This window comes from Macaca fascicularis, chromosome 17, assembly GCF_037993035.2.
Source record: "Macaca fascicularis isolate 582-1 chromosome 17, T2T-MFA8v1.1".
In the NCBI taxonomy this organism is placed as follows: Eukaryota; Metazoa; Chordata; class Mammalia; order Primates; family Cercopithecidae; genus Macaca; species Macaca fascicularis.
The window spans coordinates 37,024,511-37,042,248 of record NC_088391.1 but is presented as its reverse complement, the minus strand read 5'-3'; the positions used below and the strand labels follow the sequence as shown (position 1 = coordinate 37,042,248).

Genomic DNA, 17,738 nt, shown 5'->3' with positions numbered 1-17,738 from the left:
AAGTGACTTTGGTCAAGTTCTTATTTTAGGATTAATGAATGATACTCAGGGCCCTCCTTTTTCATTTTTGACTGTGTTATTCAATGGTTGCTTTTTGTCTGGGGCAACCTCAAGTTTTGCTGTTTCTTTGCTATATTATCAATGGTCCATTCCACTGTGATAAACTGCAACTCTAGATCTAACAGGTTTATAATGACTGCTTAGGCTTTACACTTTGTAAGCATTGGAAGACTTCACTCACCTTGTTCAAGTGGTTGGCTTTTAGTTGAAGTAGTTTTCATCTTGAGTGCCTCCCTAACAGACATGTCACAGCAGGAGCCTTTGTTAGTGTCTTGGTCACTGTCAGCCTGATCACTGTCCCCGTGCCCACTGTCTCTCAGGCTGGCTCTTTCTGGGTCCTTAAACGTGGAGCTACTGAAATACATATAAAGAAAAAGAAGAGAAACTGTTGTCTCTACTAGTTTGAATCTGAAGTGTAGTCTCTTGCAAAGCAATTTTGACACGAATGCAAATGGGGAAGCTGAGAAAAGTTATTTAATAGGCCTTACCTTTGAACAAACTGCTGCCTGCTGCCCATGTAATTGGGCTCTGCGGGAAAATTGTCTGTCTGTGAAAGAGAAGGAAAAAAATACGTATAGTTGTACACTGGACAAATCTCCTGCAGAGCAACAAGATTTCCTAGTGGAAAAATGATTAATAATTCAAAAATTCCCTTAATCTTCAGATTTGTACATTTTAATTAAATTGGAAATTGCTGACATGTAATTATGTACTCAGAACAATTAAATGATTCCGGTCCACAAATTACCTGTTAAAGTAAACAATGAGCCTGTCATAACTGGCATTCTCTTTCAGTACCAGGATGGATAACACTGTCTGTGTTGTTTCATTACTTAGATATTAAGATCGAATATTTGTGGGAGGAGTGGGAAAATGACCTAATTTCTCCATATTAAAAGTGTGAATTATTTAATAATACTCATTTTTAAACATAATTACATCATCTGCTGGGATTCTATGCCTTTCTCCATGTAATATCATTTAAAGTCATTCACTCCTCAATTAAGAGATGCAGGGCCTTTCCTTCAAATTTTGCCAGTAATGGATACAAGCATATCACATATGGTTGAACTCATAGCTATAATTCATTCTCAGCTACAACCCAACTATGGAAATTATATGCAAACAATCCAGTGAAAATGGATTTCTGTTTTACTTCCTAGTTATCGAAAACAAAACAAAACAAAAATAAGAGAGAAAAAATTGTTACTTAAAACGTAAAGACATTGAGAAAGCAGGCTTGCTTTTGCGGTTGTTTTTACTGCTTCCAAACTGACATGGAGGTCTGCCAAAAAGAACTGAATTCTCCTTGTATCATGGAACAGAGTCTTTTGGGAGAAAGAGACTGGATCTTTCATAGATTTCCCTATACTGTACATTCATACACATTACTTCTTCTTGCAGCTGACTCAGTGACAAAGCTTCTACTGTTTTCTGTGCCACCTCATATTATACTCTGAAGCAGCTATGGCTTCCTACAAGATCATCCAGCATACAAGTGTCAGTGACACGGGGATCATACAAATAATGAAGCAGAGGGCCCAAGGTAAGACTTAATGTAGTGCAATATGTGCTTTCCTTATGAATAAGGCTAATTTAAAATAAGATACTCTTTTTTTTTTTTATTCTTCACATATAATAATATAAAGTATTTGGCTTTGCGAGCAATTACTGAAAAAAGAAAAAGACATGTTAAGAATGATAGTTTAAAGTATTGGTAAGTAGTATAAAGTATTGATATCATTAAAGAATGATAGTTTAAAGTATTATGTGAGTTTCATTGTCAAGTTTGGGGACAGAACCCCCACCTCCCAAATTTCTTAATATATAACCTTGTTTGGTTTGTCCAAACGACCTTTATCAAAGTACAAGCAAAGATGAAGTGAAGTATTGGAAGACTTCACTCACCGGCATCTCGAAGTACATGCAAAGATGAAGTGAAAAGGGTGGATTCATTGCTCACTCCTAACCATCTTTTACTAGCAGTTGGTAGCAGACACTTTCCGTTAATGTATTGTATTAATTTCTAGATTCAGTGAAGCACCTTACTTCTTGTTTCCATAATGACAAAATATCAGTTTTTAAGGATAACTTGTTTTTCTAGCAAAGTTAATAGCAGTAGTCAACACCAGTGGCAAAAATGTTTGCAAAAATATTTTGAAAAATTTTTAAACTATATTAGTCACTTCACATTTTTAACTTAATAAAAACTAGTTCGTCCTTTGAATTGATCAAACACATGTATCTAATCCACTATTACTGTCAGTTGAAAACTAAATATTAGTGTTTTAGAACACTTCAAGACAACAAAATCCGGGTTATTAAAGAGACAATAAAACGTAATGTGAAATCAGAAACTCTAGTTATAAGCACTATTATAAGTAGTCTTGTGATTTTAATGGTTTTAATTAAGTGGAACCTCATAGCATGTGGATACCTATTCGTTTAGACACAAGGAAATAGTCTGGGGAAACTTTCTTTTCTCTAGATACTGTCCTGATAGGAACAGTATCTAGAAATGTTTGCATATTATTAAAGTTCTAAACGTTTCTAATTAAATAAGAAACTTAAGCTAAGAAATGAAATCATATTTCAATTGAATGAAGAACTATGAAAATTACATGTACACACACATGTATTCATGCATGAGAATTTGATGAACTCTGGGCAACGGTACTGCTGCCAAATATTGGTCTGATGAAGATAAAAAAACAAGAGGAAGGGAGAAAAGAAGGGTGTTTGGGAGAGAACAAAAGAAAATGGAAAGTCAAAGAAAGGCCAGGTGGGGTGTCTCACACCAGTAATCACAGTACTTTGGGAGGTGGAGGCAGGAGGATCACTTGAGTTCAGGAGTTCGAGACCAGCCCTGTCAACGTATTGAGACCCCATCTCGATAAAAATAATAAGAAAATTAGCCAGGTGTGGTGGTGCCCACATGTAGTCCCAGCTGCTCAGGAGGCTGAGATGGAGAATCACTTGAGCCCAGGATGTCGAGGCTACAGTGAGCTGTAACAGTATCACTGCACTCCAGCCTGGGCAACCTATCTCAAAAACAAAAATAAACAAACAAACAGAAATCTGAGGAACAGCAAGAGAAAAGTACAGAGAAAGAAAGTGGGAGAGAGAAACGAAAAGATACATAGAGGAGGAAGCAGGGTGAGAGGAGTGAAAAGAAATGTAGAAAAAAGAAGTTGGTTTCTAATTATAGAATTTCACAAAGTACAGTTTTAAAAGTTTGCAATTCAATCACTAGTAAAGTATCAGAAGTTTACTAATAATGTCTGAACTCAACGATTAAAGTAGATAGGAACATGAGAGATTGTGTGTGTGTATTATTATCATAATGTAATAGCCATTTGGCCTTTAACAAACATATAACTAATTCACTATATTTTCATTATCTAGACTCCAAAGGTGTTTGAAAATTCATTTAAAATAATCTGAATATCAAATAACAGTATTTACATATAAAAATGAAAAATATAGAAAAAAACATGTGTATGACGGCATCATTTAATTAGACGTATAAGAGCATTCAGACATTTTACAACACTATGCTCTAAAAATTGAGTTTTACCTTTTCCATTTATAATTCATAAATTTTAAGTCTTGGAAGGGGTAGAATTTGAGGTCAGACATTTGTACATTTAGGGCTCAGTAAAGTAATTACATGAATATCTACAATGCTTGAAAAACCTTATCTTTCATGCAAGCTAATCACTATTTTTTTCTCTTCAAACTCAACTTGAACACAGTGACTTTTGTATGATAAACATATAAACATGATAATTTGTTTATCATTAAAAATATCACATGTACCTACAATTGGTGGGTAGTTACATAAATGTTTTCAAGTAGATATTTTAAATCTTTATGTTAATCTATTTAAAAATCTACAAAAATCAATAATAAATGAGACAAAAGTTATCTTCTTAAAAAAAGTGATTATTTGCTCATAACAGAACCGATGTGAACTAACATACTGAATGTACCCTCTTATTTTTTTATTTTCTTTTTTTGTGTGTGTTAAAGTTAATAAAAATTTAGATATTCTTTACTTTCCTTTGTGCAGAAATTAAACAAGAAAATAAACAAGTGAGCAAGCAAGCAAACACTTAAGTTGGATAAAGTTTGCAGAATATGAATTCTTTGATTATTTGTCTTTTTTCTTTACTAGCAATCAGCGAACTGTGGTACATTTATAAATGATATTAAAAATCAACATTTTTATCAGCAGTATTCAGTAACAAACTATTCCTAAGGATATGCAATCTTCTACAACTTGCTATCTGATCCAAATTCTGAAAGAAATTATTGTAATTTTAAAAAAAATCTTGTCTGAAAAAGGTCAAAAGACAGTATGTAGTGAAACTGAGTCATACTGGCTGAAACTAGGAAAGCTCTCTATTTATGGAAGTAGGTTATTTTGATATGCCATGTCCTTAAGTTCATCTGAGAGGAGTAAAAGCAATACACTTACAATAGCTCCTATCAATTAATTATTTAACAAATTTTTTAAAAAATGTATAGGATCTGTATGCTGAACATTATTAAAAAATGAAATAAATTTAAAGGACCTAAATAAATGGAGAGATATATGTTTATGGATTGGAAGGCAATTTGGATCCCCAAATAATGTATGCATGTAACATAATTTCATGCAATTCTCAGCAAAATTTTCTGTGTACTTAAACAAGATGATTCTTCAATTAATATATGATAGGAGATGAACTATAATACCCAAAACAATTTTTCAAAAGATAAATCCATTTCTGAGGAAATTACACTACTCCCTTTCAAGACTTACTGTTGGGCCCAGCATGGTGGCTCATGCCTGTAATCCTAGTACTTTGGGAGGTCAAGGTGGGTGGATCACTTGAGGCCAGGAGTTCGAGACCAGCCTGGTCAACATGGTGAAAAACCCTTTGTCTACTAAAGAAAAACACAAAAATTAGCTGGGTTTCCAGGCGCATGCCTGTAATCCCAGCTACTTTGGTGGCGGAGGCATGAGAATCGCTTGGATCCAGGAGGCGGAAATTGCAAGAGCTGAGATCTCACCACTGCACTCCAGATTGAGCAACAGAGTGAGACTCTACCTCCAAAACAACAACAACAAAAACACTTACTATCGAAGCCACACTTATGAAGACTGCAGCATTGCCAAACGAATGAATACACACAACAATGGAACAGAAAACTGTCCAGAAGCAGACCCACACAAATATGAAGAGTTGCTTTTTGACAAAGTTGAAAAGACAATTCAATATATATTTCAGTAGAAATAAACCTTGATCTATACCTTACACATTAGACACACACACACACTCTCTCTCTCTCTTTTTTTCTTTCTCTCTCTTTCTCTCCTTGAAACACAGAATATAGACCTAAATGCAAGTAGTAAAACTAAAAATATTTAGTAGAAAACTTAGCAGAAAATCTTTGTGACAGGGCACTGTACAGTTGTTAGACAATATCAAAGCATGACCCACAGAAGAAAAAGTTGGACTTTATGAAATTAGAAATGCTGGTTTTGCAAAGACAATGTTAAGAGAATTTAAAAATAAGTTACAACTCTTGAGAGAACATCTGTAATGTTGTATGCAGACTGTATAAAGAACAGTCAAAACTAAACTAAGAAAAAGAAAACACTTGAAAGGCTTAACACTAAATCATATGGAATATATTGATGACACAAAAGCACATGAAGAGATATTTACTATAATCTGCAATTAGGAAAATGAAAAAATCACAATTATAATAAAATCACACTATATATTTATTATGTTACATGAAATTTTAAAACTTAACAATACTAATGCTGATGAAGATGTGGAACAACTGGAATTCTCATACATTTAGATGAAAATGCAAAGTGGTACAGCTACCCTGGAAAACAACCTGGCCATTTCTTATGTCAAACATAAATCTATCATATGACCCAGCAATCCTACTTCTAGGGACATGCCCTAAAAAAATGAAAACTATGTTCACACAAAATTCTGTATGTTTGCCCCAAACTGGAATCAGCCTAGGTATCTTTCAAAAGGTGAACAGACAGACCATCATACATATTCATACATATGTATAATAAAATACCGTTTAGCAATGAAAAAATGGACTACTGTTGGAACAACCCAAATGAATCTCAAAACCTTTATGTTGAGTGAAAAAAGTCAATCTTTAAAAATTGCCTACTGTATCATTCGATTTATAAGACTAGTCATTAAAAAAAAAGCAAAGCTATTATGCCACAGAACAAATCTGTGGTTGCTAGGGGTTAAAGGTGAGGGAAGGTATGATAGAGAGAGAGAAAGCATAAGGAAGCTTTTAAAGTGATTAAACTGTTCAGTATCTTGCTTGTTTCATGAAACTACACATGTATGAACATTCATAGAACTATACACCTCAAAAAAAGTTCACATTACTGTAACTAATTTTAAAAGCAAATGGTAACACCAAAATATACCTAATGTGCTTTCTGCATCGCATATATGCTGAGGATTCTTCTGTCTGAGAAAATAATTATAATACAAGTTTTTTTTTGAATATTTTCAACAAAGAGAGTTTCTGAACTTGTCTTTTAAAATGACACTGAGTCAATTTGTAAAACCTATGTAAAAATTTAATATTTATTTGGACAGAACACAAATGAATTTGGATATAAATATCTACTTAATCACACCAGCAAATCCAAGCAACAGATACATAGCTCAAATTTTATCCAATTTTATTTTTTGAGACAGGGTCTCACTTTGTCATCAGGCTGGAGTGCAGTGGCGTGATCGTGGCTCACTGCAGCCTGGACCTCCCAGGTTCAAACGATCTTCCTGCCTCAGCCGCGCAAGTCACTGGAACTACAGGGGTGCGCCAACATGCCAGCTTGTTTTTTTTTTTTTTTTTTTTTTTTTTTTCAGTAGAGACAGGGTTTTGCCATGTTGCCCTGGTCTCGAACTCGAACTCATCAGCTCAAAAGATCCACCCGACTCGGCCTTCCAAAGTGCTAAGATTACAGGCATAAGCCACTGAACCCAGCCTTCAAATTTTATTTCCTCCAAAGAATTTTTTTTCTTGTGTGCATCTCTGATTTACCCAGCCATAAAATAAATACTTTATATAAAAACTTCAAACTGAACTTGTTGCAAAGTAGTAGCTTCTCTTTTGAACACAGAAAAGAAACATGGCTAGATCATGGAGGACTGGGCTCTGTCTTCAAAACTGGTAAATTCTTTTAATTTTCAAAATGGCTCATAAAACTGTTTCTACCTTTAGAAGTAAGTTAATACCATACTTTGTAAAAACTCAAAAGACATGTAATACAAAATGATTAGCCTCTGAAATGTACCAAAATATATGCAAAATATTGTCAAAATAATTTTACAATTTTGGCAGCAAAATTAAGATAATATAAGAGTATCCAAAATATGGGATTTTAAGTTTATATGAGACAATGTATGCAAATTTCAAGTTTATAATACAATTCTCATTATAAGTTTTTAATTTTTAAATTGTGCAGCACTGTAATGATATGAAATAATGGTAACTGGATGAGTATATGGTAAATTTTAATACAACACTTGGATTTCTATAAAGTTAGACACCTGTGGGATGAGAAAAATAAAGACCTCATCATTTTGAGTCTAATTTCTAGTGAATTTCTAAGAAAAATATCAGAATACTAGTCTTCAAATGTATCCCTGCAAAAGGAAGAGAAGAATAATGTGAGCAGCAGGGAACTATTCTACGGTCAGTTTTTCACCATCAAATATACCATTTAAGCAAATGCTGCTAGAATTCAATCTGAGATTAATTTACATACTCTAATAATCATACATGGGTGTGTGTGTGTGTGTGTGTGTGTGTGTATACACACACCCATTATAGATAGAGTCATGAGATATTCAGGAAATTTCCTATGAAGGGAACAATTCTGACACACCATAGAACTCTGACACTTCCAGAATGATTGGTGCGGGGACATAGGAGGCAATGGATTATAAACTGCTAGCATTCTTTTGTACTTTCAGTAGAGGTGGAGGCTGAGGCAGGAGAATCACTTGCACCCAGGAGGCGGAGGCTGAGGTGAGCAGAGATTGCACCATTGCACTCCAGCCTGGGTGACAGAGCAAGAATCTGTCTCAAAACAAAACAAAACAAACAAACAAAAAACCCCTGCTAGCATTCTTGAAGTCCTCTTGGGTTTCTCTATTTCTTTACCAAACTGGAGACCTTTAAGTCAGAGTCTACTACTCAGCCCAGTGGATGCATTCATTTCACAGATGTACATTTAGCTCAGAACATAGGCAGTACCAAATCCAGCATCAACAATGTAAAATTCACAATATCTGAGATTCAATCAGGAATTACAGGGCATGCAATAAACCAGGAAAATATAACCTAGACCTGGGAGAAAAATCAATAAAAACAGACCCAGGGATGAGAGATGATGGGATTAACTAATAGGACCTTAAAAATCTATCAGAAATATTAAGAATATGTTCAGGAATGTAAAAGCAGGACATGGAGAGTGTCTCCTTAAATCTCGTGCCTTAACTACCTCCCTTGCCTCACGTTAATTTTGATCCTGAAGGAGAGAAACAGAAGATATAAAGAAGATTCATAAGAAACATCTAAAAATAAAAGCTGTAGTATTTTAAAGTAAAAATACACTGGATGGGACTGGCAGCAGATAGAGACTAAGGAAGAAAAGATGTAGCATTTGTTCAGCAAGTTATAGAAACATTTGTCTCAATAATCTAAATAGATAATACTTAATTTTTTTTTGCATTATCTGTATAAGCTTTATATGTTTGTATAACATTATTTTTATACATTTTAAATATACTATAAAGACAAAAAAAAAACAAAGTGATCTTCCACTGTATGAAATATAAACATGAAGACATTTTTAATTCTAGATGTATTAATCTAGAATAAATGTAAGTAGGTCTTTGACTTTTTGAAGTCATTAAGAGAGCAACTCATCTCTTAACATCTAATTTGGGGTTGGATGTGTAGTGAACAGAACAACATTTTGTCTAAAAGTAAATGGTTCTAGACATAGCGTTCAATTGTATAATTATAAATTCAGTAAAATTTATATTTTCAGTGTTTTCCTAATCCAGGGGTACAGAGACATAAAATTTTGAAAAATCCCTTTGAATTAGGGACAGAGTTTGTTTGTCTACCTTGATACCATTGCGTTGAAAACCAAACAAAACAAGTTTTTGCCTTAATTCAAAGCCACTGCTTTTCACATTTATAACAAGCATTCTGTTTGCAGTAGACTGAACACAAGGGAGTGTTAAGAGGTGAATAATTCACTGTAAGCCTTTTCATACCGACATTGCTTCTGATAGCTTTGCCTTCCACAGAATATATGGTGTGGTTCTTTCTACATTGCTGAAGTAGGCAACAGCATTTTAAGCCACCACTTATAAAGTTATCTGACAGCACCTATGGCTGTGGAATTTTTAAAGTGCATGAAGTATGGCAATAACTGTATTTATCAGTGGTTTTCAAAATAATACATTTTATACAAGTATAGTGTGGTTGACATTTGTGTTTTGCTACTAAAGGCATAATAAAAACATAGGGTATTCTTACAATATTGAGCAAAAACCAGCATTCCTTTAAATTAAAAATGAGAGGACAGGAACAGCCACATCCTGTAAGCAAGAATTTTAAGTCTGCTGCTCAATGAGGATGACTTAGATTTTTTTTCTTAAAGTAATCTGGGTATATATTAAGATCTCTCGCAAATGCTAACTCTTTGAAATGACATTGATAACTTTAATAATAACTGATGTGCCAGCATTTAATTATGTAATTTATGAATCTTGAAAAAAGTTATCTTTGACAAGAACAAAGAAAACTGAGATTATCAAAAGGTAAGATGAGCCCTATTTGTTATCTGTGAAAGCACATAAAATAGACACTGCCATACATTCCCTTTATATATTTGCTGCATTGTGAATCCCAGGGCCAACTGAGATGCCACTAAATGCTGGATGTGCCATGAGGGCAGAAATTAAAACATACTTAAAGACTGCTAACTCCAACATCCTCAAATCACCCATTCTCTTCAGTGTTGTCAGGCTCTTCATCTCAGCCCTATTCAAAACTTTGTCTTCCCTTTTTATTCCAGTGGCAGTGTAGGAGTAAATTTGAAGTTCTTTTCTTTTCTGTTTTTTTGCTATCTCTCAGCCAGACTTATCTCTGGAGACATTCCTCTGCTTTCTTCCTCCCGTGCTCTTTTTCCATCTCTATTAAGAATACTGAAGATTTTTCTCACTGAAAGAAATATCTAAAACTGGATTCTCTGCAATTGGGTCCCCAGGACTAAGAATTCAAAAGTTATATGTGGCCAGTGAAAATTCATTACATTTCTGAAATAGCTTCTTCTAATATTCTCGGCATATAAAGACAAAGGAAGAGAATAAAGAAAGGAAGATAAATTGGTGATATTACTTATAAATTCTGAGTCTTTTGGTAGATAAATTTTCTTAAAGTTAGATGTAATTAAATGTAAGAAACCTGCTAACAAGCAAAAGTAAATTTTTACAAATTAAATTTTTATGATCAAGCTGGTTTTTAGTCTAATTTATTTAACTACTACGGGCATGCTTGGAAACGATAATGCACTGGGTCTAAATGCATGTTTATAATGTCACTAGTTAAATTCTGCACTGGGAGATTTGGAGTATAGTGTCTTGTATTAGGATCTAGAAAACAGTATTACTGTAGTGATGTTTATTATTCATTCTTCTCAATTGCCTTAGGAGATAAAGTGGTGGCATTGTTTGCATTCTTTTTTCAAACAAAGAAACGGCAGCTAAGTGACTTTCATAGATTTGTCCATCATATACCCAATTTATTATAGAACAACGACACTTGCCAGAGCCTGCCAGCACCAGCCGGTTGCTGTACTGCCTTTCTGAGATAATGGAGAAAAATAATGAACCATTCCAATATTTTTGGAAATAAATTAATGAGAAATTAATGTAACTTTCCTTGAAAATATTTTTTTACTATTACTGTTACATAATAAATAAAACTAGAACTGCTATTACCCTTAATACCAAGATGGTTCTTTGAAAGAATCTGTCCTTCTACATTTCTATACCCTCATGTTATTGTTTCAATGTGCTGAACTTTATATATAACTCTGATAACTATATTTATCTTAGATCAATAACATTAAAAGGCAATCATGGCCATTTATTATCAAATACTCTAATGCATGCAGTAGGTTTAATCATATGACTACTTACCATCATTATATTCATATAAATTGTCAAACTAGGCACCTATAAATACCTACCTTTTAAAATGCAAAATAAATTTAATATGTTACACTTATTCAATCATTATGTAAAATTCCCAGACCAAAAAAAAAATAACTAATTTAAAAGTTGATCCAAACATATAACAGACTACAAGTCTGTTACATATTTCCATCAATTTATTTTTTCACAATACACTAAAATAGGAAACTTTATGAATACAATAATTTTGGTAAACAAAATTCACCTTTCTCACACCTCAAAATATTAAATCATCAATTAGAAGATAAATCAATTATTATTTAGATAATGTTACCTTTGACAAATGAAATAAAAAATATCAACAAATTTAGCTTTCTGATTGCTTTGCATCATTCTTTCAAACTATCACCTTTGTAGGTGCATTTTAACTCCTAAAATAAAACACAAAATAAAACAAAAGAAGTTCAAGATGAAAAGGACTGACACAATGCCTATTGTTTTTCTTTTAACTCTTGATAGGCATTAAAAAAATTTACTTTTTTGTAACTATAAACAAGTCAGTCCAGTAGCTAATCAACCAATATATTTTATAATAATTAATAAATAGTTTGGGTAAATTTTGAAATCACCAACCTTCTACATAGGCTTCAAAGATAATTTACCAATGGCATCCAAAAACATAATGAAAGACAACCTCTGACATGATCATTACATAGGAAAAGATATTCCCAAATTTGAAGAGAAAAATAATTATTAATCAAATTAATCAGTATTAGATTTCTACGATATTTATCATTTTCTCTCTGAAATTTAAGAATATATACCACATTTAAAATGTACGACACAATGGAAATAGTCTACTTTAGGTAGGCATTTATACCTCAAATTAAAATAAAGTGTCTTTACTAGTGTCAACATACTTTTAATTAACCATTAGCACAAAATGAAGTGAAATCTCTGTACTCTTTATCAGACTGTCACATAATATCGAATTCAAGAATCTCCAATTTGTTCTTTGCTTAAAGATTTTAATTTCAAGAATTTTCTCCTCTAGTGAAACAAGCAATCTTACTTAATGACAATCAGTTCATGAGACAATATGTCTGCATTCTTCTATATCTAGTTTTAAAGTAACAATCCTTTTGGTTTTGTTAGAATCCTTTTATAATCAACATGGTGCAATTTTTACAGGCACACACACATAAATGAAAAAAAAAACTTAAGAAATATTGATAACAGTCGTGCGTTACAACAATGGTTGTCTCATGGCCCATCATCTGTTTTTGAAAATAAAGTTTTATTGGAACTCAGCCATGTCCCATTCATTTGCATGTTTTCTATGGCTGCCTTCCTTCTTCAATGGCAGAGTAAAGTATTTGTGACAGAGACTTTCATGAACCACAAACTTTAAAATATTTACTATCTGGCCCTTAACAGAAAAAGTTGTTGACTCCTTACTTAGAAAATCTAGGTATAGGTTCTTAACCATATAATTAAAATTTTTACTCTGCACATTCCTGTAGATAAAATATTAAAGATGAATTTTTATGCATGCACAATGCTTAATTAGGTCATAGTTTAGAAAAAACACAAATCGTTTTCTTTCTCTATAGGACGCAGACCTCCCTTACAGGATGTACATATGGAAAGCACCAGATTGAAAAACTGTCCACATTTCTTTTAAGTGGATTTCAGTGTTAGGTTATTTGCAGCATGTTTATATTCAATTCCAAACTACTTAAAACTGCGGAAACAGTACCACCACGGGAACACCTGAAAACAAAATGCACTTCAACCCATGAAGCTTCCTGAAGCACATTGTAAATTCCTCTAGAGTGTACTTAGGATAAGAGTAAATACTGGTTCTTTCCAGCAACATTGCTCTTCAGCTCTTGGTTACTTCAAATAACTCACCCTTATACCCAGAACTTATTCCTTTGTATCGCATACTTCCTCACCTATTTTATAGGATGATCTCACCACTATATTACAACACCTTCAAATCTCTTTCCTTTTAACCTCACCTCTATAGATCCATTATAATTATTTCTCTTTTGTGGATGGGGAAACTAAGTCCTGTGGCATTTATGAAAGGCTAGTAGAGGTTTCAATATGAGTCAGTAATATGAACAAGTTTCTTTTGACTCAGATTTTGTACTCTTTCAAGTACTATATGATTCATCTAGCTTTTGTGTGTATTGTGCTTTCTATTCTATTCTATTTATCATTGTCACATCTATTTTACAGACTTATTATTCTCATTCTAATTTACACTCCTCACAGTTTCTAATACGAGGTCATACCCCCTGGAATGGCTTTCTTCCTAACTATTCAGTTCTGAATGAGATTAAACACAAATAAAAGCAATGAGATCTACTGGAGTATTTTGACTAGAATAAAATAATAATCAGAATCAGTTCTATGATTAAATCTGAGAATTGATTTAACTAAATAAATTTAATAAAATTAAATACATTTAACATTAAATCTGAGATTAAATCTATAAGAATCCTGGGCTGCTCTATAGTATCCAAAATTTGTGAATACTTTTACTACACAAGACAAAGCTAGAGAACCTCTTGAAACTACTGCCAGGTTCCTATTTGAAAGATCCTGTGGCAATGTGTTATACATAGGTCACAGCATAATTTTTAATGTTTAATATGCAGAAGCCTTAAAGAATTCTCCTCCAAAGTGACCTGCAATCTAGGAACCAAGTTGCAGTACTTTATAGCAGCAGTTACTTATACTACATAAGTTTCTCAAACTCTGTAGATACCTCAATATGATAAATGCATGCCCGTCATGAGATCCCAAGTGGTGTAAGAGCAAGAACCCTAAACTTTGAATCAGATGACATTAGTTCTGTATTCCTAGCTGGCTGTAAATACATGAATGAAATCTCTGTATTTCAATTTTCTTGTAAGAAAAGACTTATAAATGGAATCAGAAGCAATTGTACGCATCCAAATTTCTAATATTCACTATCCTACAACAGTTCTTTTGCAGAAACTTCTCTTCATTTTCTCCCTGGTATGAGTTTTCCTTCCTACGAGGGCTCCCTCCATAAAAAATAAATCACAATTTATACAGAAGACTTAACATTTTTCTACTTTAGAGTTTACTTTGTTATTTTAAGAAGTTTAAAATATCTAGAAACAGATTTTGGAAAATCCTCTACTAAAAGTTTGTCACTTTAAAAATCACCTAACAAAAATTAACCAAAAGTGACCAAGCCTGGTTAAGAAGGTGCAAAATGAAATTTGTAATAAAATTAATTAGTATTTCAGGAAAATTACCTTTTTATAATCATAAGTGTTCTTGAATAAAACTCTATTTTTATTCAACTGCTTATATTTAGGCCAAGTGAAATATTGTTTTTGTAGATAACATGTCTGCGTAACAGTACCCTAAAGTTTAACTGCATCAGAATGTTTTATGTAATTTGCTTTTAACAACAATAATATGTTAATATATATTTAGTATTTATCATATTCTTTATACAAATAATTACATTTTATCTTTAATTCTTACAATGGCCCTGTAGATAGTAAATATTATGCCTTATAAGAAAGTAGAAACAAAATAAACAAAATTTAAAAAGATTAAGCAACTTCCCCTGGACTGCATAGCTAATATATATTTTTTTAAGTCAGGAATTTTAAAAATAGAATCCCAGGCGTTGTGGCTCACACCTATAATCCCAGAACTTTGAGAGACTGAGGCGGTTGGTTCACTTGAGCCCTGGAGTTTGAGACCAGCCTGGGCAATCTGGCAGGACCCCAGCTCTAAAAAAAAATACAAAAGTGAGGCAAGCCTGGTGGCACATGCCTGTAGTCACAGCTACTTGGGAGGCTGATGTGAAAGGATTGCAATGAGCCGAGATCATGCCACTGCACTCCTGCCAGGGTTACAAAGTGAGACTCGGTCTTGAAAAAAAAAATTCTCAAGTAAACAACCTATCTATCAGAGAGTAACTGAATTTTAATATATCCATTGACTGGCCTAGAATTCCATTATTAAGATAATATGAAACTAAATTATCGACATGAAAAAATGAAATAGCATATCATTTTTCTTCAAATATTATATAATTTTAAGGAAAATGTAGTTTACGATGCTGTGTTTAGTATATACAACTTTTTATAAAATATATAGTTGTCTGTTTGCGTACATGTACACAGGCATGAAGAAGTAGAAAGAGATACAGGTTCACAATCCTTTTTTTCATTTTGTAGGCCCATCCTCTTTCATATTTTAGAATGGTATTTTGATGTATATGTCATGTATTATCCATTCCAGTAGGGACTAGTGGAACGCCTCAATATTAAACATACCGATACCTCTGCAGTGAAAAATGTTGCTATTCACACTAGGTAGAATAAATAAAGACTATAAGTAATGTTAAATCAGTTCAGGCGTGAGTCTTTTGAATTTTAGAATCGGAAAGGAAGACATGGAGATTTACTCAACAAAAAATTAACAATAGTTCTAAGTAGTAAATTATAGGCAATTTAACTCTAAAATGCAACTTCTCTATTTTCAGTCCACAATTATGTAATGACTTCTTACAATACACTAGACACTGTTTTAGATATTTATTTTAGTACAATGTTTGCAATAAATAAGAATTTTTCTTAAAATTGGGAAAATATAGTCATAATTTTGAGAAGAGTGAAAATTAAACTCAAAGACACATAACATTTTTTAAAACAATTTGAAATTATTTTAATATAAAAACATGGATATCTGAACATTAGGAGTTTGTAATATTTGTTGTTTTTCCCAGGAGTAAAGTATCTTTTTGGAGGGAAACTACTGACTTGCTAAAAATCAAACAGGAGAGGAGTAACTGACCCTGCAGTCAAATGTAAGCAATTCATCCCTGGAGGGTCACTACAGATTCCAGTTCAATGATAGACTATTTGAAATCCAAAGTCACTAGACCAGCAGTGCCTGAATCTCAACTACACAGGCCTACAGGCACATTGTCTCAGTGGAGCAGCTCCATCTCTGGAATATCTGTCATTGCACACACACACACACACACACACACACACACACAAAATCAAGGGTCCAGAAATCTCAAATGTTTACATCTCATCTGGGCTTAAAGAACTCTTTTTTTTTTTTTTAAGAAGTTATTTAATTCTATGTTTTGTTTTGTTTTGTTTTGTTTTGTAACATAACTGAAAAAGTTATGTCACCTTCTTATTGGTGTGTTAGAAACATTTGTAGAAATATAAACAACAAAGTACGTAATTTTCTCCAACAGATAAAAAAAAAGCAAAAAAGTTGTTCTCTTTCCTGATAGGCTGTTTTCCCCTTCCTTGTTTTCAAATCACGTAAATCAGGTTGTCACATACAGCTTCGAAAATAGAGTATTCCTCTCTCTGAAGGTGTGTAAGTTTATTCAAGTAGAGTCAGGTAATTTATACAAGCTATATACTTAATATAAAAAAGACAAAGTATGAAACTCTTCCCCTAGTCTAATTTGATTTAAGGATCTTGATACCCGTTTTCTTGGAAGGGCAAAATATCACAAATATAAAATGGTGCATCCAGTAGCACAGGGCATAAATAGCTCAAGCTGAAAGCATAACAATATACTCTCCTTCTATTATTGCAGAACCAATAAATAAGCATAATGAAAATCATGACACATTATTACATTATTCTGTATTGCTTCTGTTCATTTAAAAAACAGATGAGTGCATTTAAAATAATTTTATGTCAAATGACAGTAAACTTTGCCATTGAGATGATGCTGAAAGGGATATTTGTAAAGAGCAGAGATGCATGGTTTTATATGGCTTATATCAAGGTTACGACAGAAGTACAAGGAATCTGAGTACTAACTACTTCACACCAAGATGGCTGTAGCCTGGTATCCAAAACATGTACATTATTCACATGTGCTATGTGTTTTCTGATATTATGGAGTCAATAAAAAACAAATTAAAAAGCTTTAGGAAAAGCTTCCATGTCAGTTTGTCCTTGGATGGATTATCTTTTTTCCTTTGCCTTGTTGATTTAATATACTAGATTATATTAACAGCACTGGCTTGTAAATAAGTAATATCTGAATCTTATTAATGGAGATATGCTGCCAAAATAATCAGCTTCATACTTAACAAGTTTCCAAGTATTTGGGAAAGCTATGAAATGGGATTACAAGGTTAAGCTGTGTACATCTGGCTCATCACTATATAAATATTTCAGAAATTTGATCTCATAGGATGAAGAAACACCTGTTTAATCATGACTCTTTTCCAAGGTACATGAACTGCAGTAAGCAGAGCAATACACAAATGCTGGCAAGACATCTTGATCAATTTACATAATGTACTTCCTATATTAGACACACAGTTTTATCATACATCATCCTTCTGAGTAGAGACATAAAAATATTCT

General features: G+C 32.9%; 1 protein-coding gene and 1 long non-coding RNA gene across 9 annotated transcripts in view; one reads left to right on the top strand and one right to left on the bottom strand.

Moving 5' to 3' along the window:
• Positions 1 to 17,738, top strand: part of LOC102132238 (uncharacterized) — a 159,917-nt gene that overhangs the window by 71,173 nt on the left and 71,006 nt on the right. For both annotated transcript variants that reach the window (XR_012426680.1, XR_010582613.2), the window contains exon 3: positions 1,465 to 1,606. This is a non-coding gene — a long non-coding RNA (uncharacterized lncRNA). The remainder of the gene's footprint in view (positions 1 to 1,464; positions 1,607 to 17,738) is intronic.
• PCDH17 (protocadherin 17) overlaps positions 1 to 17,738 on the bottom strand; it is a 97,472-nt gene that overhangs the window by 61,097 nt on the left and 18,637 nt on the right. For 3 of the 7 annotated variants that reach the window (XR_012426679.1, XR_012426677.1, XR_012426678.1), the window contains one exon: positions 242 to 414. Coding sequence is in view for 4 of the 7 variants with exons in the window: in XM_015439303.4 (XP_015294789.3) it covers positions 242 to 414; positions 549 to 607 (232 nt within the window). In the remaining 3 variants the exon portion in view is untranslated. Of the gene's footprint in view, positions 1 to 241; positions 415 to 548; positions 608 to 17,738 lie in introns of all 7 variants that reach the window. The other 4 variants (XM_015439304.4, XM_074021589.1, XM_015439303.4 and 1 more) reach the window with 2 other exon arrangements.